Source organism: Lepidochelys kempii, chromosome 14 (assembly GCF_965140265.1).
Source record: "Lepidochelys kempii isolate rLepKem1 chromosome 14, rLepKem1.hap2, whole genome shotgun sequence".
Taxonomy (NCBI): domain Eukaryota; kingdom Metazoa; phylum Chordata; order Testudines; family Cheloniidae; genus Lepidochelys; species Lepidochelys kempii.
In genome coordinates this window covers 4,232,923-4,260,103 of record NC_133269.1, presented here as the reverse complement: position 1 = coordinate 4,260,103, position 27,181 = coordinate 4,232,923, and the positions used below count along the sequence as shown (strand labels likewise).

At 47.4% G+C, this 27,181-nt stretch overlaps 1 protein-coding gene across 11 annotated transcripts in view; it reads right to left on the bottom strand.

Moving 5' to 3' along the window:
* SLC39A11 (solute carrier family 39 member 11) overlaps nucleotides 1–27,181 on the bottom strand; it is a 404,115-nt gene that overhangs the window by 256,730 nt on the left and 120,204 nt on the right. For 10 of the 11 annotated variants that reach the window (XR_012154971.1, XM_073312119.1, XM_073312121.1 and 7 more), the window contains one exon: nucleotides 6,931–7,101. The exons of the other annotated variant lie outside the window; for it this stretch is intronic. Coding sequence is in view for 9 of the 10 variants with exons in the window: in XM_073312119.1 (XP_073168220.1) it covers nucleotides 6,931–7,101 (171 nt within the window). In the remaining variant the exon portion in view is untranslated. The remainder of the gene's footprint in view (nucleotides 1–6,930; nucleotides 7,102–27,181) is intronic. 11 annotated transcript variants of the gene reach the window in all.

Below are 27,181 nucleotides of genomic sequence, written 5' to 3'. Positions count from 1 at the left end.
AAAGATGGCCTGCCACAATTTCATGAACCAGATTGTGATAACGGGTGGTAGTATGAGGCTACTGCAGGCAATCCTACCCAGCAGCCACGCAGTTCATGCTCACTCCAGCCTCAACTTCTCCAGTTTGCAACAAATCCCAAGAAAAACCCAGCAGCTCCATCCAACAACCCAAGCTTCTGCACCGGGGCGCTCCCTGTAACACGCTACACGAAGCAAAGCGGCACCGCGCTGCAAGAGTGTGCGCTAATTAGGTCAGGCTTTCCACTGATAGGATTATAATTAAGGGGGAACATTACAGTGCTTACAAATCCCGCGCGGTGGAAAGAGGCCTCATCAAAGGTAACCTGCCGGAGACGCGACATGAGCACTGCTGAACAAGGCCAGGGGAGTACAATGCTTTGCAAGGGAAACCAAAGAACTTCAGTGACACTTGATTTTTAGTTCTTTATGTTTCCTTTTAAATGCCATGACATCAGGTCGGCACCCGAAGGAAATCCCCGTTCCAGGACAAGACAAAGATGGGGCAGATACGATGGTGATGGGCATGGTAGCTCTCTATAACCTTTCTCCCTAATCCCAATGGCCCCACCAGTTCCGCTTCCCTCCTCGAGGCCTTATCTTCACCTTGAGCAAGACTTCCCCCTCTTCCTACTCGCTCATCTGCGGCTGGCACCTTTGGTTTCTCCATGGCCCCCGCAACCCATGGCAACAGTGCAGAGAAGTCGTCGTGGCAACTCCATAATAAACGTTGAGGCCCCAAAGGGCCACACAACCAAGAAATAAAACAGGGATGCTCTTTTGGAAACAGAAGGCCAGGTAAGTACAAACCCCTCATCAGAGGGGTTTGCAACTGGCCTGCGAGTTACCAGCCCTAGAGGCTCCCAGTGCTATTGCTTCACGTCCTTAGACAGGGCATGCTGGGAAGCTGCCCAGGAGGCATGGTCCAGTGGCTAGGGCTTTGGACTAGGAGTCAGGAGACCTGGCTTCTATTCGCACCGCCAACGCTAACTGAGACTCTGGGCAAGTCACCTCGCCTCTCAATGCCTCAGTTGCACAAACTGTGAAATGGAAATAACGCTTGTAGGGGGCTTCAATATCAGTGGACAGCACTAGACGGATGTTACGCTCATTCACTAAGGCTGGCCTGCCTATGCAATGCTAAGGGAAACACACAGGTCAACGAGAAAGGAAAGCGAGCCCCCACTCTTCTAAGAATGGAGCTCAGTCTAAACACTGCCCCACACGTCGATACTGAAACCCATTCAACTTCTGCCCCGACAAGGCCGTTTCCACCTCGCATGCTTTGCCAGCCTGTCCCCTGGAAGTTAGTGAAATCTGCAGGGGCTGCATCCAAGCTGGAGCGGTATGTATCCCTGCCTCGCATGCACTTGATGGCCTCAGGAAAAGCAGCCATGGGGAAGACCGTATTTGTGACCCAGGGAGCCTTGCAGCAGGAGATGAACAGAACTCACTTGCTGAGCTGTAACAGATACATTCACAGGGCACTGCTCTCCCACACCACCCTAAATGTTAAATTTTAATGCTGTGACCTTTAAGAAGTAGGAGATAATTTCTGAGGCTCAATAACTGCCCAAGGGGGGCTTTGTGCAGTGTCAGAACAAAAAAAGGTTACAACAGCCCCTTCGAAGAGCACACTCCAGCAATGGAGAGATTATGGTCATTAACCTATTGCTTTGGGTGACACTTTGTTCCTTCCTTTACAAAGGTTTGTTTCTTCAGTGACAGTCAAAATAATCCACAATTCCTTAGCACACGCTGAGCAGGATAGCAAGAGAGAAATGCATGCAGGCACCTATTCACGCCTGTGCCTCCCGGCAGCTTCAGCTGAGGGATAAAATCCAATTATGCTGTTTTCAACTCAATCGCTCGCAACCTTTATCTTTTGGCTTCTACTTAAAACTGTGGTCACCTTTAAAGCAGCTACCGCCCTATCTTCATGCTGTTCATGAGCACTCCACACAGCAATTAGTGCAACTGCTCATTATTATTTGTTTTGCAGTAATGCTTAGGAGCCCCAGTCCCAGAGCAGGTCTCCACTGTGGTAGGTGCTGTACAAGACATAGTACAATGACAGTCAGTTTCCCTTTCGGAGGGGAGGGGTTTGCAAATGCAAATGGCGACGTCTTTGCTTTAAACTAACCATTACCGGTGTTTTTCTTTTAAAAAAAATGTCACTATTCCGAGTGATCTTAATTTTGGTAGTAGCTTGCACTTAGTTTGGGGCACGGACAACCTTTTGGTTCTGTGTTTGCAAAGCACCTGCCACTACCAAATCCAGCACTGCAACTCCTAGGCACAGTACCACAAGCCAAATCATACATTTGAACAAAAGTCTGATTTGGAGGGATATGTGAATTTATGTCCCCTGGTTCTCCCAGACGGTAGAAGAGTCCATGTGGGAGGTCTGCTGCTCACCTGCTTTAATTAAAAGGGATTAAAATCAGTTTAATCTCCAACACAAAGCAAATGTTTTCTTTATTTTAAAAAACAACATTTTTTACAAATTCCTATTCAATTAAGATCCCACAGATTTTATTTGAGATCTCTGAAAGCACTGTCTGTAGTTTATTAGTCAGAGAACTCTCATAATTAAGACAAATTGTTTTCCTGTGCTGTAGTTTTATAGCTGTAAGCACAGATTTCAAGTTGTTACAACTCAGCAACTGAGTTTACCACGTATGGGATGTGCCAGATTGGAAGAAGCTGAATTAAAAACATCAGAAGGTGGAAACTGATTTTTTTTTTTTTTAAATCACAAACTACAAAAATTCCTGAGAAAGACAGAGAAAAGCCACTCAAGGAACCATGAACAGATTTTCCTAATTTGGGAGACCAGTCAGGATTTGCTTGCATACAGGGAAAGTTACACACAACTCATTTTACAGACACAAGTCTCACTGACTCAATCAAGTGGAGTTTTCTGGTGGAGATTCAGGCGTACAGAATTGGCCTAACTCTGCTCCCACTGAATTCAATGGTAAAACTCTCCCTGAAGGCAACGTATTGTGTCAGCACTTCTGAAAATTCATATGACCAACTCTCATGAGTTTATCCCAAGTCTCACGGTATTTGGCATTAAAGCCACTCCTAAAGCCACCCATGGCTGAAATCACTCTTATTAACTAAGAATCCCAGCTTTAATTTAAAAAGTGTTTAATTTAAAGAGAAGAGCTTGAAAATGTGAACCCCAAATGCCCCAACAGAAGAGAACAACTAAAAGAACCTCATCTTTATAGTTTTTTGCATCTCATGATAAAAATACGTGAAGTGAAGACTCCTATAAAGAAGATACATCAGGTACAGCTGTTCGCCCTCTTTTCTCGCACAAGAGAGCAAGGGGGCACGCAACAAGAAGCAGCAAATTCAAAACAGATGAAGGAAGGAAACACGCTTTCACAAAAGGCAGAACCAGCCTGTGGAACTCATTGCCACAAGGGATCATTTAGGCGAAGATTTTAACAAAAAAAGACAGGAGTGTTAATTGGGTAATTATCAGAGTATTAAAAAACCCCAAACCAAGAGTTTTTGAATGGAATATGGGCATCAATCAATTTAGATATCAAGTCACGAGGCCTAAGGGCATAAACTGATCAGGAGACGTTCCAATAACTTACTCCTGGGGGAATTACGCAGAATTTATGTCCCCCGCAGATTTCTTTACTTCCCCACAGAAAAATGACTTTTTGACAGGGAATCCACAAGAGCGGTCATGCGACCCTCCCCAGCAGTATGTTTCAGGTGCCTAGGGCAGCCATCAGAGGGGTAAATCACTGTGGGGCAGGAGGCGGGACTGGGGAAGACCCAGCTGGTGGCTCCTACCCTGCACCAGGCTCAGCTGATAGTCCCAGCTGGGCAGGATGGGACTTCTTCGTCCCCTGCACGGCACCTGGGGCCGGGTCAGACCCAACCCCCAGATTTCTCCCCTGGCTGCAAGAATCTCTGCAAACTCCCCCTGCCCCCAGCTTCCTGCACCCATTGCTTCTCAGCTGCAGGGGGTGGGGTCCCTGTACAGGGAGCTGCTCCCCCATCCACCCAACCCCCATGCATCCAGACCCCCTCATACTCAGACCCTCCTGCCGAGCCTCGCCGCCCCGCACTCAGAACAGCCCCCGACGAGCCCCACTTCCCCCTGCACCTGGACCACCCCGACAAGCCATCCGCACCTGGATCCCCACCCCACCGAGCCCCAACCAGCTGCACCTAGATCCCCACTCCACTAATCCCCACTCCCCCAGCATCTGGACCCTCACCCACTGAGCTCACCACCCCAGACCCCTCAGCTGAGCTCTATCCCCCTACACCCAGACACCCCCTCCCCGCTGTGTCCCCAACCACCTTCACCTGGACCCCCCTGCAGAGTCCCATTACCGTTGTATCCAGAACCCCCCAACAAGCTCCCACACTGAGCCGCCCGCACCCAGATTGCCCCACACAAAACCCTTTCGACCCCACCTGCAGAATTTTAAAATATTGTACGCAGAATTTTAAAATTTTCTTGGCACAGAATGCCCTCAGGAGTAATAACTGCCGACTGCTGAGTTTCTTGCATCTTCCTCTAAAACAGCTGACAGACCACTGGGCTAGATGGATTATTCCACTGACCCACCCAGGCAATTCCTGTATTCCTATCCCAGATCGAAAGGCTCAGCATGCTGAATTTACTACTTGCCTTCATCCACCCTCTGGTTTGTTCACACTGTAAAATAAATACTCTGCGCAATATGTCACTATAGCCAGTGCTAAACAATGAGATATAGCACACATAGGTTGGATTTGTGGCACCTGGGAGAATTTTAAATCAGAGATTCTTGGCTTTTGCAAGTTTAAAGCATCAACCCTAATGCTGCATTAGATGACATTTTATTTGCAGTTAATCTTGTACTTGCTCACTGGCCACTCAGTGATACAAGCCTGCACAAGCTTTCAAGCGGTTTCAATGAATCTAGAGCAGGTTTTCACAGGCGCATGATAAAAACCCCGGAATTTTTCCTACACCTGCAGCTTAGCACTGATGCAGCTACACCATGGTTGACACTTGCTGAAAAACAGGTACTAATTTTGCTAATACAGACAAGGCCATCATAGTCCTGGGATGCACAATTAATTAGCGTTAGCAAAGCGCTTTAAGATCATCCAACAAAAGGTGAAGCGGAGATATTATCATGCACCCTCTTTGGGATCACAGAAAGCCTAGTTAAGTGAATGCCTCCACCAAGAGGCAGTAGATGGAGAAATGAAGGACAGTGAAAAATGATTACAAGCTGAAATGAAACAACTGATTTCAACGAGACAAGCAAGCAACAGAAGGATGGAAAGAATGCAGTTTTTGAAATTCATGAGCAGAAAGCGCACACACACACCAACCCACGGCTACTACCTCCAGCTTCATATTTCTACAATTTTTTTGGCATTTGGCTCCTGACTGTCCTTGAAGTGGATACAAGAGCTGTGATCAAAGCCACATAATTCTGAGCCTTTTCACATGAGTCAACAGAACAGAGAAGCATCCAATAACAAAATTTAAAATTACAGTTCTGCCACAGCAGCAAGAAGCTACCCTTAAAATCAAAAAGCACACACACCAGAACAAGGAAACTTCCAGAGTTTCAGTTCTGATGGGAAGAGTGTCTTTTGTGTTTAGTATGCGGTAGCAGCTACCCTGCCACAGAGTGATACAGTCATCATGTTTTGGAATCCTGCTTTCTCAAGCGAGCACAGAGAATCCAGCATTTCAGTCTCCCCAAAGGCAAAGCTATGTAGATCAGCTTCCTTCTATCCCTCCATAACACAGGTTACACACGTAAATCAAATAAGAGCTCTTCTAACAAGGAAAAGAGATAGAAAGGGGAGGAAAAAGAGCACGCAAGGAAAGCAGACAAAGCGTTATCCTGTCTTACCCCCAGCATAACAAAGAATTACAAAGCAACTAAGTGTTGTCAGCTCTCACAATGTTAATGCCAGTCCTGTGATATCAGTTTTTCTTAAAGCCCCAGCTCCTGGATTCATGTGATTGTGAGAATCTCAGCTTTTTTTTAATTAACCAAAAAGAAAATGTTTCTGTCCCTCATGGTTACAGAGCAAAGCTTGAAAATGCAACCCCTATCAGCACAAAGACCAGCAGACAAATAAAAAGCCAAACAGTCATTATTTTTAAGACCTCATGATTTTTAACTCTTGTGATTTGGGGGGATGGAGGAGGGGAGTCTGATATGATTTTTAAACACTTGGGGCTGGCAGTAGGGGGAGACCCAGGGAATTTAGAACACAGTGCAGAGTCAGGAGGCATTCTCCCGAAACTGCCACCTGCTAATGTATGTTGGTGATTCAGCCTTTACAGGACTGAATAACATGAACACAGACAAGCAAGACCAGCTGTAGTAGATTTAATCAAAAAGGTGCCCAGATGCTACTGTGATGGGAGCCATCTGCAATAATCAAACAGCTATAAAAAACAAAGCAGCCATTCCAAAATCCTTGATGTGGTGGCATCAACTAGGCTATGCCTCTCATCCAACCGAGGAAATGACATCTTCAAGAACAGGCCACTGCAAGTGACAAGGTGGGTAAAATAGTATCTTTTATTGGACCAACATCTGTTGATGGAAGGGACAATCTTTTGAGCTTCACAGAGCTCTTCCTTAGGTCTGGAAAAGGTAATCAGAGTGTCTAAGCTACATAAAAGGTAGGACAGATTGTTAAGCCCAAGAGGGTCGCACAGAAGGTATGATAAACACTCTGGTTACCTTCTCCAGAGCGGAAGAAGAGCTCTATGAAGCTTGACAGCTTGTCCTTTCCACCAACAGAAATTGGTCCAATAAAAGATATCACCTCGCTCACCTCATCTCTATCAGCTCCGGGGACCAACACGGCTACACCCACCCTGCAACTGAAAGCAGACAAGGTGCTGACCTGGAATGTTATGTATCGTTACAGCTAGAATGAGCAGCATAATTCGCCTCCAACTGCTACTTCCTGGGGTCAACGCGCTGTCTCCAGAAGTCTGAGATGCAGATGGGACTTCTGACTGGCTGGCTCCAACGCCCTTCCGCCTCTGATAGGGCTCCCCGTTTTCACCTCTGTCTGAGGGGGAAAAGAGAAATTGACTCGAGATCAGTTCGGAAGGGAGCAGGCTCATGCTGGGAACCATTTGCCCCACCCACAACCAAAAAACCGGCAGGAAAGATGCTGATCATCTGCAGCCTGGAGAAGGTCAAGCCTCCCTCAGCGTTCCACATCCGATGAAGTGGGCTGTAGCCCGCGAAAGCTTATGCTCTAATAGATGTGTTAGTCTCTAAGGTGCCACAAGACCTCCTTTTCTTTGTACGGTATTATAGAAGCTGTTTTGAGACTAACTTGATGAATCTACGTATTGAAATAACCATCGGTTTTGAGGATTGTCTGCCCCATTCTTTGCAGTTTGCCCTGATTGAGCTCCCCAGGACCCCAGTCACACAGGGTCTCAAAAAGAACCAGCCCATTTCAAGCCCCCATGCACAAGACCTGCCTCCTGGGAATCACAGGACTGGAAGGGACCTCGAGAGATCATCTAGTCCAGTCCCCTGCACCCATGGCAGGACTAAGGATTATCTAGAGCAGGGGTTGGCAACCTATGGCACGCGGGCCAAACACGGCACGCGAGCCAATTTTTAATGGCTCGCTGCTGTCTGCCGGACCCGGGCAGAAAGCAGCGGGCCATTAAAAATCCTGCCCAGCCTGCCCTTTTCTGCCCCCCCCACCCACCGCCCTCTCCTTGCAGGGCAGGCAAGCTTCCCCCTCCCCACACCTGTTCCCCCAGCGGGCCGGATTCCTGCCCCTCCTCCTTTCCCTCCCTGTGGCTGATCAGCTGAGGGCCCTTGCTAGGGAGGGGAAGAGGTAAAAGCAGAGCTGCACCGTGCTCTCTGCTCCGGGGACCTTGGGGAAGGGGGTGGAATCAGGGCATAACCCCTCCAGCCCCCTGCCGTGAGCCGCTCAGGGCAGGGGGCTGGAGCACCCCCACGACTCCAGCCCACACCCCCAGCCCTCTGCCCTGACCCCTGCACACACCCCCATACCCCAGCCCTCTGCTCTGATCCCTGAACTCTCCTCACACACACCCAGACCTCTGCCCTTACTCCTGCACCCCCCCACACACACCCCAGCCCCCTGCCCTGACCCCTGCACCCCCTCTCCCGACCCCAGCCCTGACTCCGGCACCCCCCACACATACCCAGCCCTCCCAGCCCACTGCCCTGACTCCTGCACCCCCCTCAAATACCCAGCCCCCCCACACCCCATGCCCTGACTCTTACACCCCCCCCACATCCCCACTCCCACCCTGAGCACCAAACGGGAGCTCCTGCACACACACACACACACACACCCCGTCATTCCCACCTGCACCCCTCGCACCAAATGGGAGCTGCCCAGGTAAGCGCTTCACACCCAAACCTCCTGCCCCAACCCTGAGCCCCCTCCCTCATTCTAGCTCCTAGCCAGACCCTGCACCCCAACCCCCAGCCTGCTCCTTCACCCCCAGGCCTGCTCTCAGCACACTCCCACCCTCATCTCAGTGCAGAGAGAGGAAGAGAAGGGCTAGAACCAGGGAGAAGGTAGATACCCACTCTATGTGGACAGGGCTGGGACTCCAGACTGGCAGCGGGCTGAGCGGGGCCGGCAGCTGGGACCCTGGTTGGCAGGAGCTGGCGGACAGAACCCCAGACCGGCAGCAAGCTGAGCCGCTCAGCCCACTGACAGTCTGGGGTCCCAGCCGCTGACCCCGCTCAGCCCACTGCCAGTCTCGAGTTCTGGCCGCCGGCCCCTTGCCAGCTGGGGTCCCGGCCACAGGCCCCGCTCAGCCCGCTGCCAGCCTAGGTGAACGGAACCCCAGGCCGGCAACCAGCTGAGCGGGCCGGCGGCGTAAGATCAGCATTTTAATTTAATTTTAAATGAAGCTTCTTAAACATTTTGAAAACCTTGTTTACATACGACAATAGTTTAGTTATATAATATAGAGACTTATAGAGAGAGACCTTCTAAAAACGTTAAAATGCATTACTGGTGCGCAAAACCTTAAATTAAAGTGAACAAACGAAGACTCGGCACACCACTTCTAAAAGGCTGCCGACCCCTGATCTAGACCATCCCTGACAGGTGTTTGTCTAACCTGCTCTTAAAAATCTCCAGTGATGGAGATTCCACAACCTCCCGAGGCAATTTATTCCAGGGCTTAGCCACCCTGACAGCCAGGAAGTTTGTCCTAATGTCCAAGCTAAACCTCCCTTGCTGCAATTTAAGCCCATTGCTTCTTGTCCTCGCCTCAGAGGTTAAGAAGAACAATTCTTCTCCCTCCTTCTTGTAACCAACCTTTTATGTACTTGAAAACTGTTATGTCCCCTCTCAGTCTTCTCTTTTCCATCTGTTGCTGAAGGAAGGCACCATTGTATTCAGTTATGTTTTCATTCCCAGGTTTGGAACATGTCACTGCCTATAGTCAGGGGCTGCTCCCGACCACCTTCAAAAGACTTGCCTCATTTTCATCTGCTAACATGTTTCCTGTTAAGCCAAGACTCTCAGACTCTCCCCAACCCAGGTTCCCAGCAGGACATTAACTGGCACCAGGCTCTACTTTGGCCAGCATTTTAAAAGCCCGTCAGTAAACTCCATGCATCAGGGCTGTGAAAGGACAGAATAAGCAATGGCCTGCACTATAATCAAGACCACTCAGAGAGAGTCTCTCTCTGTTCATCTTCAGTTTGAAAAGGCGAGAAGCAGCCAAGAAATTACATGGGCAGAAATTCCTGAACCTCACACAAGCAACAGCTGCTGCTTTGCACTAAAAAAGATTTGACATTTTAGATGCACTTAACTCTCCCCCTCCCCCGACCTCAGAATTTTAATGGCAAACAAACAAGTGCAAGAAGTCATCTGAAATTGTTCTGATTGAATGTCACTTGCTTCCCATGCCATTTCTAGGCAGGATAATGCTCATCTATCGCCTTGCACGTTGCAAAGCATGGATTTTCAATGCCAATTAAGAATCTTTGCATAAAAGTGCTCATGCAGATTGACATCCAAGGTCACCAGAGGAAAGGGGGTGTGTGTGTGGTCATTTTATAATTCACCTCATGCCATCTATAATGGGGGGGGGGGAGGAAAAGCGCTTAAAAGCATTCTGAGGAGAGTCTCAACAGCAACAAAAAATACTGTCGGGATTAAATTTTCAACACCAAAGAATCAGCACATTTTAGGGATCAGAAAAACAACAGGAAAGCTGGAAACAAAAATCAGACGCCATGTGACCAGCCAGTTCTTCATGGATGTCAGCATGGCAACCACCACAATGTACCACGCTCCTGGGGTATATCTGACTGATGTTACCCAGCTCAGCAAACTTATCTGCTCACAGATACTTGCACTTCTCTTTTAAAGCAACATCTGCAGCCACGATGGCTGTCACAATACTAGCAAATAATACACAGGACCAGACACCCGGTCAGCCCAAAACTCGAGCCAAACCAACAGTTTGTGCTAACATTTGCTTGCAGGATTTCATTCCTGTCCAAGGATAAACAGAACTTTATTTGTCAGTGGGAAAGGAAAGCCAAGTGAGTGATGCAGACCCGATAGCGGGGATTAAAAACCCGAGAGTGGCTTTTTTGATGTATAGCCAGTGCCCGGGCTTAGTTTGTTTATTTGCTTTTAACCGGGTAGCTCTTGCTTGTGTTTTTCAATAAGTTAGTCCTTGGGCTATGGAGCTTCCTACTCAAACATTCAAAATCTGGGACTGCGTAGAACTTGAAAGGTGGAGTAGATGATCGCAAATAGGAATGAGAGGGAGGGCCAATTCTGCCCCATCTTCTGACCAGCTAAATAATCACCAGGCGTTACAATAAACTACGAATGTGGTTGAAGACTCCAAACGTGAATGGAATCTTCTGAGCCTTCACCCAGACCTGTAATGCCCACAAGAGCATCACTTAATTGCAGAATGGCCACGGTTCAGTATTATCTATCCCCCAGCCATGACAGCATTGTGTCCCCATAGGATATTTTTCTGTACTTTGCCCAGCCTAATTCCAAAATTTCCAAGCTCTGGGGCTCTCTGTCTCCCATGGGAGATTATTCCACAGCCCAACAGATATGCCAAGAAAATTTTCAGCCCAAACATCCCCTCTCTAGTCCATTGAATGCTTCCTTCCTTATGCACCATGTTTATCCTTTTCAGGTAATGCCCCTCTTTGGCCTCCTGCCTTCTACCACCACTCGAGATGTTCAACACTATGGGCCATCGCCAGGGCACAGGGGACAAACAACTCTTCAGAGAAGATGGCAGAAAGAGAGAGCGCCACGTGTATGGGGAGAGGGCTGAAGCTTTCTGGGGCTGCAGTTTAATAGGTGCTAATGGTGTGGACAGTGTGCCCGAGAAGGGAATACAGCAGGGGTACCAGGGAGTTTGGGCATATGAAGGACCAGTGGTAATATCAAGCCCTGTAGCTGAAGATGAAGACGTGCTGGACCTCACTCACCTGGGCTGCAGTTGGTGTTCAGAGAAGCGATGCACACTGTTTTCTCGCTGGTGAGCGTTTAGCTCTTTCGGGGTCTTTGATGTTCTCTATTTATTTTAAGACTGAGCTGCACAAGAGCAGATGCACACACTCTGCAGAGAGATGAGGGAGCTCAACTTCGGCTTTTAAGAGAGACTGCGCCCGGCTTCCCACTGGGTGGAGCTATACAAATGTACACTAGCTGAAGTTCTGGACTTTCACCCGCCTTTTCTATGTAGGCTGGTTCTAAGATATCCGTTGTGCTCATGCCTCTAGTATTCTCCTTTTGCAAACGTTCTCCTGTAAGATCAGACATTTTGCATGATGGTTTACCTCTTTGACCTACAGTGAAATTTCATTCCTAAAATTCAATGGGGGGTAGGTGCCCAATTTTCTCAGACGTCTTTGAAAATTTCAGCCACGCTCTCTCCTCTCTACCGCTCAATTTGGAAAATGGGCATAACATCCCTGTGCTGCAGATATTGTGAGGATTCACCCATTAATGCCAGAAAAGGGCTCGGCAAGAGAATACCCTCGTCTGATACAACTGCTTCCCCTCTGATCAATTCAACAACTAATCCAACCGCTGCATTGGGCCTTTTCTAGTGCATGGATTTTCCTCGTTGGCCGAGGTGAGACATTTCCACCATCTCGCATAAAAGATGCAAATATCAGCTGGGGAGCAGAGCAACTCTAACGAATATTCAGAAGACAATCTGTTGCCTAAGGATTTGGAGTCAAAGCACTTACTTGGTACCCAGATGTGTTGGCTCATCAAGCTCATCAAGCAGACAGTGGGCTCAATTTTCCACCAGTGCTCATGTTTCTCAAGCAGTTTAACCTTCTCAGATGTCCAGGTTGTACAGCTGTTGGGCCACCGATTGGGTAGCAAGCCAGTTGCCAAAGTCTAATTACGTGCTTAGAGGGGCTGGTTTAGTTTTAACCTCACCCTTCATCCATTTTACCTTATTCTGACAGTAACAGAATCAGATTATGCAAACGCTACAAGTGAAGCATAACTGCAACGCAGAGCATTAGTGTTGCTTGGGGCATGCGATAAAGTGTATCTATAGCAACCCTTTCGGATATTCCTCTCTGCATGTGAGCGTACGATAAATGCAGATTCCAGTATCATTGTTGCTCCTTTTTTTTTTAAAACCCAGATCAAAAAACACTAACACACACACACATACACCCCTAACTTGTAACAACGCAATGTTACCTTGGAGGCTCTTTCATCTCTTATAGAACCATTTCATCTCCTATTGCGTATCGATGAGCGCTACATACAGAGAGAATACAGAGAGAGGAAGAGCGTGATGATTGCATCACTAAATGTTCCTGAATATATATATATTTTAAGCTTCATGATGCAACCTGCCCTTAACCCTCACTTAGTGTTTCTGATCTTTGGACACTGATTAAAATGTACGATGGGCCAAGAGGCTGATCACAGGACTGGGAGCCCAATATCTCTGCCACAATTTCCCCTATCTCTAAAGCAGCAATGGTAGTCATCTCCTGGGGTATGGAGAAGGTTAATCATTGCTAGCAGACAGAGCACAATATGAGCATAACATATTCGTATGCCTGATAAAGGACTTAGGAGCACATTCCACTGACTTATTTCACAGATCCCACAGTGCATTACACAGATGGGAAAATATCATTCATTAACCCCATATTACAAAAGGGAAAATGAGGTACACAAAGGCTAAAGGACTTGCCCAAGGGCATGTGGTGAGTCAGTGGCAACGCTGACAAGAGAACCCAAGTCTGCAGATACTCAGCCTGGTGTCCTAGCTCATTCAGAGTTATTAAGGTCAGAAGGGACCACTGTGGTCATCTAGTCCAACCTCCTGCATGACACAGGCCAGAGAATCTCACCCAGTAATCACTGCATTGAGCTTACAACTTCGATTTGAGCTAGGGCATAAAAAAACCACAGTCTCAGAGCCTGGGTCAGCTGGCTCAGGCTATGGGGCTAAAAACAGCAGTGTAGACGTTCAGGCTCAGGCTGCAGCCTGGGCTCTGAGACCCCACAAGAGGGGAGGGTCTGAGGGTATGTCTACATTGCAATTAAAAACCCATGGCTGGCCCCTGCCAGCTGCCTCAAGCTAAGGGGCTGTTTAATTGCAGCGTAGATGTCTGGGCTAGGCTGGAGCCTGGGCACCAGGGTCCTGCGAGGTCCGAGGGTTCCAGAACCCAGGCTCCAGCATGAGTCTGAATGTCTAGTTCATTCTAGACTGAGATGTCCCTTAGCCAGAAACAACTGGCCCGCGCTGGGTTCGAGTGTCTAATTACAGAGTCCACACCTTCAGGGTCCAGACTCCAGCCAGACCATCTACACTGCCAGAACATCGAGCCTGCAAGCCCAAGTTAGCTGACCCAGGCCAGCCACAGCCATTCTGCTGGTCTTTTGTTGCCGTGTAGCCATACCTCCAGACTTGGGCAGTCTTCAAATAATGGAGACTCCACCAAGTTCCCAAGTAAATCGTCCCAGCCATTAATCATCCTCACTGTTAAAGATGTGTGCCTTATTTCTCCTCTGAATTCGTCTAGTTTCAGCTTCCGCTCACTGCATCTACCTTGGGTTTTTTCTGCTAGATTAAAGAACTGCCTCCTATCAGAAATTTCTTCCCCATTTGATACCTGTAGACCATGATCAAGTCACCTCTTAACCTCCCTTTGAATACTAAACAGAATGAGATCCTTAAATCTCTCACTATAAGGCATATCTTCTCGACCTGGTAGCTCTTTTCTGAACCCTTTCCAAGTTGTCCACAGCCTTTTTGAAGTGTGGACACCAGCACTAGGCACAGGATATCCAGTAATCACTTCACTAATGCTGAGTCAATTCTGTGGTAAGATGAGGCCCTGAAACATAAACCCTTGTATCAGAGGCCTGGTACAAACCTAAGGCCTGAACTAAAGGAATGGTCAAGACTTTGCCAACATAAAGCCAAGTTAAGCTGTGAGCCAGAGGCAGGCTCTGCCCACAGAAGCTGACAAGAAGGAGGCTGATGTTGCAATTATACACATACCTAACAGGTACTAAGCACTAGTAAGATAAACATGTGCCAGGATGGTACCAGAACAGTCCAGGACTAGCACATTCCACACAGCTAACAAGGAACAGGCTGACCCATCCTAAAGACAGGGTCAAAGGAATAACACGATGGATAGAGTTGTTTTGTTCAAGGTGAGCGGCGGCAACCTAACACGTAGAGGGGTTGCACCTCTGTATGTCAGGACCAACATGTAACTTGTTGGTACTTGTGTATAAAAGGGTACCCCTGAAGAGCTGTTTTAGTCTGGCCTAGGGGGCAGTGGAGAGTCCCGTCACTGACTGAGCCGGTCCATTGTCGGGGGCACATGTTCGTAATATGTCCTGTAGAGTCTGCAGGGAACGATTACTGTTACTATTACTATTACTGGCTTCGTTTGCCAATAAACCTGGCTGGGTGGCCTTCGTCCCTTATAGGAGTCTGTGGTCATTGAGGGTTCTCTCGGGGTCTGCTGTGTCAGCGATCTGCAGAGCCGGGGCAGCACGCAGAGGGAACGCATGCACGCAGCCGACCGGTATCTACATTGGACAAAGTAGAGCACCACACCGGTGATGTCTGACAACAAATACCGCCTCATCACACCTTCCCACCTCCTCCTCAGGCAGAAAGATAGGAAGCAAAGAATATAAAGGAATAGGATAAAACCCCTGATGAACTTTATTTGATACCCTATGTCCTCCTGTCTGAAGCCCAGTTATAATGGCCAGTTACAGGGCCAGGATGAGACATATTAAAAAAAAATCATGATTTGTCTGCTACCCAATATTCTGCATGGCGCTATCAGGCCCAATCGAAGAAACTGCATCAATTCATAGCCCCATAGCACAAAGGGAGCTTTATCTCAGCAAGCTCCCTCATCAGCATCACCATTATGGGATCATCGTCAGGTCGGCTTCCTTGACGTACACCCCCAGTCAATGCGAGAAAGGAGGGAAATCATCTCTAAGAGATGGAGGAGACAATGCTTCCCCTGATCAGTGGTATTCAAGGCATGGAAATGTTATCCAGGCAATCAGCAGGCACTTGTTATGCCCAAGGCCTCCCATCTGCTGTGTGGGGCTAGATAGTTTTGCTGAACGTGCTGCAACTCGCCTTCCGATGTTTCTTCCTGTGCGTCCAACCATCAGCTGTTGGAGCACAAGTTCAGACCCTGTAAGAGCCCTTGTGCGCTAGCTAGAGGGACACACACAAGATGGGTCTACACAGAAGTTGGAAAGTGAGACTGCAGCACACACAGACCAACCTGGCTTTGAACAAAACTAGCACGAGCGAACGTAACTCAAGCTAGCTTTGCTCTAGCTAGATCGAGGGCACGTCTATCCATGCAGCCGTCATCCATCCCGATTGCACTAGAGATGCACCACGGAGAAAGGGGCCGCACTCAACGCTGGGGCAAAACTCCCATCAACTTGAATAGAGCACAGAGAGGCCCTACTCCGCCCACCTCCCGGCCCTGGCTAGAGTGGTCTGTGCAGGCAGACGAGGGGTCAGGCAGACCCTCGCGGAAAACGGTGCGCAACACACTCCAAAAAAACAGGAGCTGGCTTTGGGTGAACCCTGCCAAGGGGTGGGCTAACTCTGCCAGCACTCAGGGACTCAGCTCACAGGGCACGTTTGAAAAGAAAGACGGCGCGTTAACACGGTTACTAGTTAAATAAGGGTGAAAATAAAAAGCACTGGCATCTGCCAAGCCTGCAAACCCCCACACACACACACAAAAACTCCCCACCCCAAAAAAACAACTTGCAGAAGCTCAGGTGCAGGGGTGTTCTGGGGGCAGGAGAACCATGGCGCGGACATCCCAGCTGCCAGGGTGCAAACTAGCAAAACCCCACCTGCACTGAGGGCCAAATCAGCCTCCTGCCACATCCCCTCTGCCCCAGCCCTGACTCAGGTCCTGTCTCTCTAGCTGCCAGGCAGTGCTGCTGAACAACACCACACAAGGTGTCCCTAGTAAGCGGCCCGGACAAAGCCTGACTGCTGGAAGCGCTCCTCTCAGTCATGTCCCATTTTAAAAGGCTGGCTTCCCGCAACGGGGCCGTCGCAGGCTGAAAGCTGCTTATGGCTGGGAAACTAATCCAGCTCCCTGTAACAGCACCTCTGTGAGACCAGCATAGCCCGCAAAACAGAGAGCGACAACTAGCCATGCATGGCACTGGGGACATCTGATCACAACACAGGGGCTTTGGGAAGGGGTGGGCAGCCTGTTTTCCCCTGGTAATCTCTGGTCACCTCCATTTTATAAATGAGGAAACTGCTGCACAGAGAGCGAAGGGACTTGCACTTGCCCACAGTCACACAGCTAGCCGTCGGTGGAGCCAGGAATAGAACCCAGATTTCCCAAGTTGTAGTCCTTTGCTTTGGCCAGGAGAGCATCCTTCCTATTTTTCAAGCCTCCGTGCTGCTGCTTTTTTTTTTTGACAGTGGAAAGAGAGCTGAAATATTACCTGCATTGCCAAAACTTGACTCTCAGAGCAAAAAACAAAGTCAACAACTTTGCTTTGGCGCCAGTTCTGTTCAAGAGCGAGTTAATCTCTTTTCCTTTCATTACAGTCTCCCCTTCAGCTATTTTTCATATGCTATTGCTTTTGGACCAAATTAGCATCTAATTGGAGAGAGAGCTCTGAGCGCATCAGACATCCAAAAAACTAACACTCCCTCTTCTCTCCCCTCCAACCATTCAACGAAAGCCCCAGGAGAAGAGAAGAGACCGTTCATGTTACAGCTCAATAGGGCCGTCAAAACTGGTAAGTCCATAGGAAAAGAACAGTCTGTCACTCAAGCACCTAAATCCTTTTTACCTATTTTTGTTTGGCGTTTTTTCTTGTTTTTAAGGAGCACCATTTCTTATTCCCCCATCGCCACCCCATACGTTGTGGGTTACATAATGAGGCACCAAACAGTCCATCAGGTCTCCCTGAACATCAGATAACAGTGATGGGCACCACAGAAACAGCTACCAATAAAGCGAAAATAAATTCGAGAGAGGAGGGAAAGACTGGGAAATATTCAGGACCAAACTTTCATGCTGTGCTTGGCCCAACACCTATAGCCACCTTTCAGCAATCCTGAGCCTAGGGCCAACCCAACTGGATTAATTTACACTGGCTGGTTTAATTTACACTGGCGAACATGCCCTTCTGCCCTGGTCACACCTGCAGTGACCTCCGCACCTGGGGAGACGCGGAAAGAGCTTAAAGCTGGCAGCCCTATGCCACCCAGACATGCCCCTGCACCTGAGGAGCTCCCAGCTGATCTAGTAGGGCAGCTTTAACATCCTCCTTTATGCCAACTAAGTGGGCATAAAGTGGACAGAGCCTGGGGCCAGGAACAGGTCTTTTGTTTTAGGCCATAATTATCTGCAATTGTCAGAGCCACACAGAGATTCTGTTACCGACCTGGGACCATAATGTAACACTGCAGAGTGCAAGGCGGGTGGGGGGTGAGGAGTCGGGGTGTTTGATGCTGGGTTTATTTTTTAATTAAAAAAAGGGGTTTTTAAGTGAACTCGTTTAAGCTTCGGGCCCAGCCTTGACAATCTTCTCTAGGGGAAAGGGTGTGTTTAAGACCCTGTTAGCTAACAAGTGGGAAAATACTAGTGAAGGAAAGACAGCCTGTTCACACACGTTAACAGGTTGAGGTAAACCCCGGTCACACACATGAAAACTACAGATGGCCTTGTCTTCGCCAGCGTTTTCCCTGGTGTTAGTTACCACAGGCTCGCTAACCCAGCATAAGCACACCCCTTTTTCCCAGGTGAAGACATGGCCTCCAGTCCACAAGGAAGGTGGGGTGAAAACATCAAGTAATACATGGGCGAGCTCCTGTTACCATCTCATGGGCCATAACACTCACAACTGCTCCCCCAAGGATAACAGTGCATGAAGGACCCAATCAGAATTTCCCAGCCTGGCCTTCTTGCCAATTTAAAAATCAGAAAAAAAATTTAAAAAAAACCTCACACACTTTTTTTTCAGCATGTCTTCAATTTTATATGGTTTAATGCCGTGTCCCAGGAGCAAAGAGCAACAATCTCCTGACTCCCATTCCCTTTCTTCATTTTCAAGCCCAGAGGATACCAAGTAGGCCCACTGATGCAGTTCAAGGGCAATTACGTGCTGTTTTGTTTTGATTCGCTTTCCCCTTCTCCCTACCCTCCCTTCCTTCAAGTACCTAAAAGAGCAGAAATTAACCATCATCATTGTGTATAAAACCAAAAGAAAGGACACTGAAGAGAGGCCATGCTCCATAAACATGGGTAAAAGGGAAAGTTGCTTACTTAAGAATAGAGGCCTTTCCATTGGAACACACCACACAACGCACCAACAAAATGTGTATTCACATCTCAGACGTTATTACTTTATTTTCTTTTGCCCTATTGTGTCCCACATTAACCAGAACAAAATTCAGACTATTCAAGACATTGTCTGGCCAAACCTTCCTTTCCCACCAAGCCATCCTGCTGTCTCTCTGGTTCTGCCAGGTCCCAATTATCCACATAGATTTGATGTCTCCCAAACAGGTTCAAATAACTACACTTCTATGATTTTTTTAAGGCGAGGAAGAGAGCATGGCTACCATATGCAAAGCACGGGTGCATGTATATCTTAACCCAGCATGGCACCAGAGATTAGCAGGGGATTTCTGCGATCAGAGACCTATTTTGGCTATTGAAGTCCATAAGCGCTACTGGTTGCCCAGCATTTGTGAAAAATGAGGATGTGAAGAGTCCCAATTTTGGAGTGCCCCAAATCTCTAGGTGCTTTTGGAAAAAGCTTTGGCCTAAAGGCAGTTTAGCAGAAGTTATTCTTTTGCAGCCCATCAGCCAGCTAACAAACAGCTCATCCTCCCACCATGGCGATATCCTTTGCAACGGAAATCAGATGCTGGAGCCTGCTTGTCACTAGGGGTGCAAGGTTAGACATTCACATCAAACTCAATTAGCCTCTGGCAATGGCTTCCAGCAGAGTTTAAAGAGAAACCACAGAGCTATTATACTTGCTATTTTTAACCTGCAAGTTGGCTTTGAGAAGCTGTGTCTTGGGCTAGTATCAGCTACCTGTTAATAACCCTAAGTCTTGGAATGGGACCCCCATTTTCTATTCCAACCATCAACAGGAGTCTTGGCCTTTTTCATGCATAGAGATAAATGCACTGAGCACTAACGCACAGAACCGGGAAAGAAGAATCAGGACTCCGGGGATGCAACCTCTTTGTGCCTCTGTTTCCCCATCTGAGTTTAAGGCTACCTGACTCACAAGCCTGATAAGACTTAATATTTGCAAGCAGTTTTGAGATCCCCAGATGAAGCGCGAAGCTTTTTTGGCTCTGGAACTCCCACTGGCAAATACCCATCTCCATCACCCTTAAGACAGACACACAATCTTTCTACAATAAAACTCAAGTGGCTGCCGCTACTGTTGTGTGGTTACAAAGGTTACATCTACACAGCAGCGAGCCCCTCAGCCCAAGCAACAGGCTCGGGTTTGCAGGACCCTTGCTAGCGCTCTACACACAGCCGTAGACGCCGCACTTTGAAGTTGCAGCTGGGGCTCTGAAGTCCAACCCCTCTCTAGGCTTCGAAGCCTGAGCTCCAGTCCGGGCCACAATTTCAAACCTGAGGCTGCCAACCCAGTGGGGAGAATGGCAGCTGCAGGTTTTGGGGATGTACCCAGAAAGCCAGAGCTTGGATCACCTGAAATGCCGGGTTCTCCCTTTGTGTAGTTAGGTGCTCGTGAGCCTAGAAATACCAGTGAAGAACCAGGGTGGGCGAAGTAATATCTTCTACTGGACCAGCTTCTGTGGGTGAGAGAGACAAGCTTTTGAGCCACACAGACCTGAAGAAAAGCTCTGTGTAAACTTGCAAGCTGTCTCTCTCACTCACAGAAGTTGGTCCATTAAAAGACCACTTGGCCTCTTGACTATCCTGGGACCAACCTGACTATAACAACACTGCAAACAACAATGAAGAACCAAGTCAGTCAGAACGTTCCAGCACCCTGTACCAACACCCTGCCCAATGCTCAGTACTGACGAGCACATGGATTTTAACCTGAAGCCAGTTCCACAATGTTTCAGCATTAGGGTCTATGCTCCCCTAAACACAAACAGCCACATTTGACACCACATTTCTCTGTACCTCACAAAGGCCTGCAGTGGATACAGCAAGCCAGCTCTGCTCAAGATAATTAAGTAGCCCAACTTCCATATACGCAGCCACCCCTAGTCATTCCTAGGGAAGGAAAGTCTGCAAATACAGAGGTAACGTTACCTAGCAATCTCAGGCAACCGTGTTTAAGGGTGAGCAGCCCAGTCTTTTCCACACCTATTTGCCACCAAGATGAAGTCTTTTTAGCTTTAATGTACACCCAGAGAAAGCGGATTTGCTACAACACATGCAGCGTGATTCGCTTTTGAAGTACAAGGCGCAACAGACTCATGATATGTGGCGTTAAGACTGCGTCCTCCTGAACGTGGGAGCAAACTGCAGACACTGCGAAGTGCTGGCTGAATACCTGCCCACGGCACTGCACAAAACTGAAGATAAGGTTTTCCAGCCCCTTCAGGGAGCCCTCTTTTTCCCTTCACTCCCCATTTGGTACAAGCCCCAAGCAGAACCAACTAATTCTACAACAAAACAGACCAAAAAAACCCCACCCATGATGGCCGTTAAACATGCAAAAATTGAACCATATGCATATGGGAGGGGGGCAGGGAACAGCAGATGCAACTCGACAGAAATCAACTCAGAACAAAATATTCAAGCCAAAAAAATCCCCCAAAAAACACCACAATAGAGGAAACTTCCAACATCTTTCCAAAATACTTTGCAAAACAATTTGTTCCGTCTCCAAGACTTCCTGATTGAGCCACCTTCACAGTTAGCACGTAGGAGCACAGCAGAACAACAGACCAAATGCCAGTCTCTGCCCCCCTGCCCAACTAGGGCTTGGGATGTTGTGGAACCCATTCCGTTACTCCACCGTAGATTTGCTTTGCAAATCAGTAGCCTTTCCTGGCACGCAAGTCCTTTCCTATTCTATTCCTTATATAGTTTCTAATATCGTGCTCATCACCCCCAGTATCTGAGCCCCTTCCAGCAGTGTAATAAGCAACATGTCTGGGAGGCAGCATTGCCTAGTGGCTAGAGAACTGGAATAGAACTTAGGAGACCTATTTCTGGCTCTGCCCCGACGTTCTTGGTGACCCTGAGCAAATCATTCCCTGCTCTGTGCTTCAGTTTCCCCACCTGTAAAAGGGGGGATGATGATACTGACCTCCCTTTGTATAACACTTTGAGATCTACTTTTTCATTGGGTGTTTCAAAAGGGTGATCGCTGCACATGATCAGGGCTCCTACAGAAGCAAAGGGGAGCAGGAAAAAGGTTACACTGGGTGCTGTGCATCGAGAGCTGAGAAGCATGCATGCAAATTCCCTGTTTGCAGGGTGGACGGGTGTCCCAGATGTCGACTCTGATGCAATGGGGGGGGGTTTCATACAATGTTCTTTCCTGAAGAATATACAATCCTTTTGCGCATATGCATAGATACATTCACCCCCCTCCCCCGAACGTTTCCCACCCCACATATGGCAGTGTCCTCAGAGCGGTAGTGATGTTTTCTTCAAACCCAGAATACTGAAGTGAACAAACAACACTCAAGCGCCTGTAAACAAATGGAGATAAATGTCACGAGCAACGTTTTCGAAAAAAGCATCTGCATAACTTAGGGACTTAAGTCCCTTGGTTGTGAAATTTTAAAAACCCCCCTCCCCCCCATATAATGAAATTATTCTCTTGCCTCATCTATTCAGACAGCATGAGATACAAATACCCACGAAACGCACCCTCAACAATAAATCAGAAACCTTGCATAACCAGGAAAGCTTCAGCTATTCCCATTAGGATGACAATTACCAGCCCTCTCCCCATTATCAAATTTCCATAAAAGATTCATTACATGCCTCTTGCTAATGAAAACGAATGCCCAGTCCAGGCCCTCGGCTGCCCATTAGCCTGCCACCTGTGAAGATGCTTACTCATCCCAAGAACAGAGGTACATTTTAAATTAAAAGCAGTTTTTACACTTAAAAGTAGCCGGCACTGTGAATTATTGAAACGAACAAAAGCTTGGGGCATCGTAAGTATTTGATTTGTTAAAAATTTGGTTGAAGTGAGCTGTTAAATTAAGATGCCGAAAACACCTTGCCTACTCAAAATACCTGCAGATCTGAGAGAGAGAATAATGAGTCTGAACCTCCGTCTTATATCAAAGAGAAACAGAAGCATAAATATGAAGGAATGAAAATCTTTGCTAGCTCCTCCAGAAAAGCCTCTTACTAGGTGTCTGATTGATTCAGCTGTTTCCAAGAGTTTTGCCCAAGCTGATTCTAAGGTATGCCTGAGAGCTAAGATTAGGAGAAATGGGAGGCAGACAGTCTATAAAGTTCCTGAACTGAGCTATTTGTTAGAAGGACCATTTCTGGAGTTAGGAAGCCCAGGAGTGCTCTGAACCACTATTACGGAGGAAGAGTTCTACTACTTCAACCATCCAACTCGAGAGAGTTTACACAGAAGGCCTCTGTGCCAAACCACGTCACAAATGGTTGTCTATGAAAGAAGGCTGCATATGGGCAGCAAATCCTTCATGTAGGCTCACCTTGAAAATGGTGCACATAGCCAAGGGAAGCAGGGAAATGGGGATTCTTTTGGGTTCAGATATTACAGACAATACAGCACCCAAAACGATCAAGGATTGAAATACTTCTAAATATAGCCTGGGTTTGAAATCAGAAGAGCATCAACAGTCAGTTGCAGCAGTGCCAGCAGGGTGGAATGATGAGTTGCTTCTGGAAGGAGCAGCAGGTGCAGTTAGATGAGGGTACTGGAAAGTATCTTTCCAGTGTAATCACCTGACATATAATTAAGTGTGCCATGTACATTATTTTAAATGGTGTTCTCAAAAACGCCTCTAAATATTCCACTTGATTTATCGTTCTTGAATTTCAAACGAAAGCTGCAGGGCAAAGTTTCTGCCAAAAGTTTAATTACATGTGTGCAGCATGCTGCATTTTTCATATCCTCTGCAGCCAGCACTGGAAAGAGATAAACGGCTTCAAGTGTGGCTCGAACTGCAGGCGCCTTATGAAGGCAACTGACTTCTCAGCCGTGTGTGAAATGGCTTTTTATTTTTGATTATATCTCAAACACTTCTGGCTTTCTGACTAACTCAGCATTATTGTGTTTGCAAGCTACAGACAGAAAGATTAATAACTATTCACACCCCCAGCCCTTTATTAAAGTCGTTCTTTACAGTTCTTCGGGAATTCAAACTTTAATCTATTGGGGAAACAGGATGGTCATGCTTGTCTGCTCCCCTTCTATTCGGACCCCGATTCAGTTATGCTTTAAGTGCTTTTGTTGAATATGGATGGACTTAAAAAGTGTGCCTATATGTTTTGCTGAATTGTGGCCTTGGATACCAATACTTAAAAATCCAAATCTGGCTGCTCCCGGCCAGGAGATGCTGGCAGAGAAGTGACCGATGGGCCTGAAATTCCTCCTCAAACATCCATCTTTTCCCATCGGCTTTTCCCTTGACTTCTCATCACAAGAGTCCTCTTCAAAACAGTATCTGTTCTTGTAATGACAGAGCAAACGCAGACAGCAGAGAAATCTCTGGACTGTTATTAACAAAGCAAAATTGTCTGGAGGTTCCAGAGGGCTTATTTTTTCAGATCAAGTCAGCAAGCAGCAAATTAGCTCCTCAAATCTAACGATTTATAAAGTTGTCAGTCCCTTCTCGAAAACATGGGAGATAGGAAATGAGAATGCGCTGGTGCACAATTGCTTTACTATAAATGATGATTAATTGTAGCAAGGTATTCATAAATATACTCAGTATTAATGCATGTAAGAAACAGGCAGCTCAGAGACAGACACATTACAGGGAATATTTTTAATTCAAAGCCTACATTAGCCACATGTTTCTCTCTCTCAGATACTTATATGGCCCCAGTTACCATGGTACCTGAGCACCTCACAATCTTTAACATAGTTACAGAGCAACATCCCTGTGCGACAGGGCAGTACAGTTATCCCCATTCAACAGGTGGGGAACTGAGCTGCAGAAAGACTATATGACTTGCCCATGGTCATATATGGAGTCTGTGCCAGAGCTAGGACTCGAACCCGGGTCTCCTGAATCTCAATTTAGCAGGTTTGAACTAAGAAAATGCTACTCCTCTCTGAAACAATATCTGTTCTTTTAACGACTGAACAAAGGATCATGTTTGCATGTGTGTATCAATCTCCACAGAAGATTCAGCACATGCCCGGCATCTAAAGAATAAATTATTTACTATTTGTATGGCAATAGCACCTAGAAGCCCCAGTCACGGACCAGGAGCCCACTGCGCTAGGCACTGTACGAACTCAGAACAAAAAGATTGTCCCCTGCCCCAAAGAGCTGCCATAATACTTGTACCCAATAACAATGCTGTTACAATGTACTGGATCTAAAGGGATCCACCCCCACTCCCTACAAGCAGTGTAATTTGTTCAACGGACACATTAACACAGGCTTTTGATACTGAAGACCACAAGTCTTGCTTCCAGTGCAGTACAACTTGTGTCTGGGAGCTTGGCGGGCTAATGGAGATGTGCCTGCAGGTTAACTGGGAATAGAACAATTGCCCTGCTTGCTACCCCCTAATGCCAGCCCTGGCTTTCATATGCAGAAAAACAGGTGTTGTGGCACAGGTGGGCCATGGAGTTTTTATAGAACGGGGGGGTGGGGGGGAGGGTTCAGTAAGGAAAAGGTTGAGAACCCTGCTGTAGGGAACAATCCACACTGGATGGTTAAATGGGTCTTTTGCACCTCTAGCGTCAATGACTTGGGGGGAGGGATAGCTCAGTGGTTTGAGCATTGGCCTGCTAAACCCAGGGTTGTGAGTTCAATCCTTGAGGGGGCCATTTAGGGATTTGGGGCAAAAAATGGGGATTGGTCCTGCTTTGAGCAGGGGGTTGGACTAGATGACCTCCTAAGGTCCCTTCCAATCCTGATATTCTATGATTCTATGATTCCTTGCTCTGGTGTAGCCAGTTCTGGTGCAAGGCAAAGGGCTCTCCCGGTACTCTCCCTGGAGGGCATGGACCGATTTAAGAACCAAGTAGCATGGGACACACAGGAGTTTTGGCTATTAAAAAGCATCTCTTTTCCACAGTGGTCAACAGCCTAAAGAAATGAGACCCTGCTGGAGACATCCTCTCCTCCCAGAGGGAGTGGCACAGAGCCTCTGCAGCCCATTGGATTTGGACCACCTTTCCTTTTTGATTTCTATTTTTTGATCGTTGAGTAGGACCCAGCATGCCAGAAGAGAAACTGCAAAGAAATCAAAGCCTCCAGAACCTGAGCCAGACAGACACAGCAATGCCCACGCACTGCTCTGCATCACGGCAGCAGGACAGCAACATAAACGCCTTTTTGAAAAGAAAAAAATGTAAAGGAAAAAAAACCCACCAATGGTTTGAAGAAAAGAGGGCGGACAAGTGCTTGGGTCTGAAGCTATGCTGCTCTCCCATGACACCCTGGTGCAAACAAAGATAATTGACAGCTCGATCCTGATGAAACTATGTGCAAAGGTGGAGGCATCAGGATAAAAAGAAAACACCAGCACCTGTTATAAAGGCAGAGCAACAGGGACCTAATGACCCTGCCAGCTGGGCACGCTGCAGTCGCTGGCTTCTTTCATTGATTCTCTATGATCGATCGTGGAGCGAAATGGGAAGAGGGCCTTTTTATGTTTGAAAATTTAAGTTGTTTATAAAAAGCACTTAACAGCAGGGCTGTTATTAGCCAATAAAAAGGACTAACTCGTTAGAAAGGGCGTTTCATTTCTGCACTAGAAACAAATATTTAAAAATGACCTTTTCCGGGCAGATGAAAAAAAAAGGGGGGGGGGGGTTAAAAAAAGAAAAGCAAACGAGCTAAAGAGAGGGTGAGTGGGTTCATGACGGTGAAGGAGTGGAGTTGGTTCCACGTGGGATGCTGGCACAACCCGGGTTGGGGAGAAGGTGGACCGAGTGGAGGGCGGCGAAGACGTGAAGCTAAATCACTGCCACTCAGACCCTCTGCTTTGACCCACAGACACTATCACCTCCTGGGCTGAGATGTCAACTCATTTAGACAGCTATTCACTCACTCATAGCCCCTCAAGGACCAGAGAGGGTGTCCGCAGGTTACATTTTTGTACAAACTGCTTCCTGCCCAAATCACAGAATCCATTCTCTTCTCAGATGTATATTGCTTTGTAATCCTGAAAATCTGGAGGGTTAAATTAGGATTTCAGAGTGAAACTAATCATCTGAAGAGCATATGATGCAGACTGGATCCAAGAGAGAGAAAGTGCATCTGTTTAGAGGTGTCATCTCCCCTGAGCTTGAGAACGTGCAGAAAAGCACACGACAAACCAAGTTAATGACTTCCAGGAGGCAGAGTTTCAAAGGGGTCTCTCTCAAAGACCGCAGGCCTACAACTGATGCACCCATATAGCTTTACCTGCCAGATTCC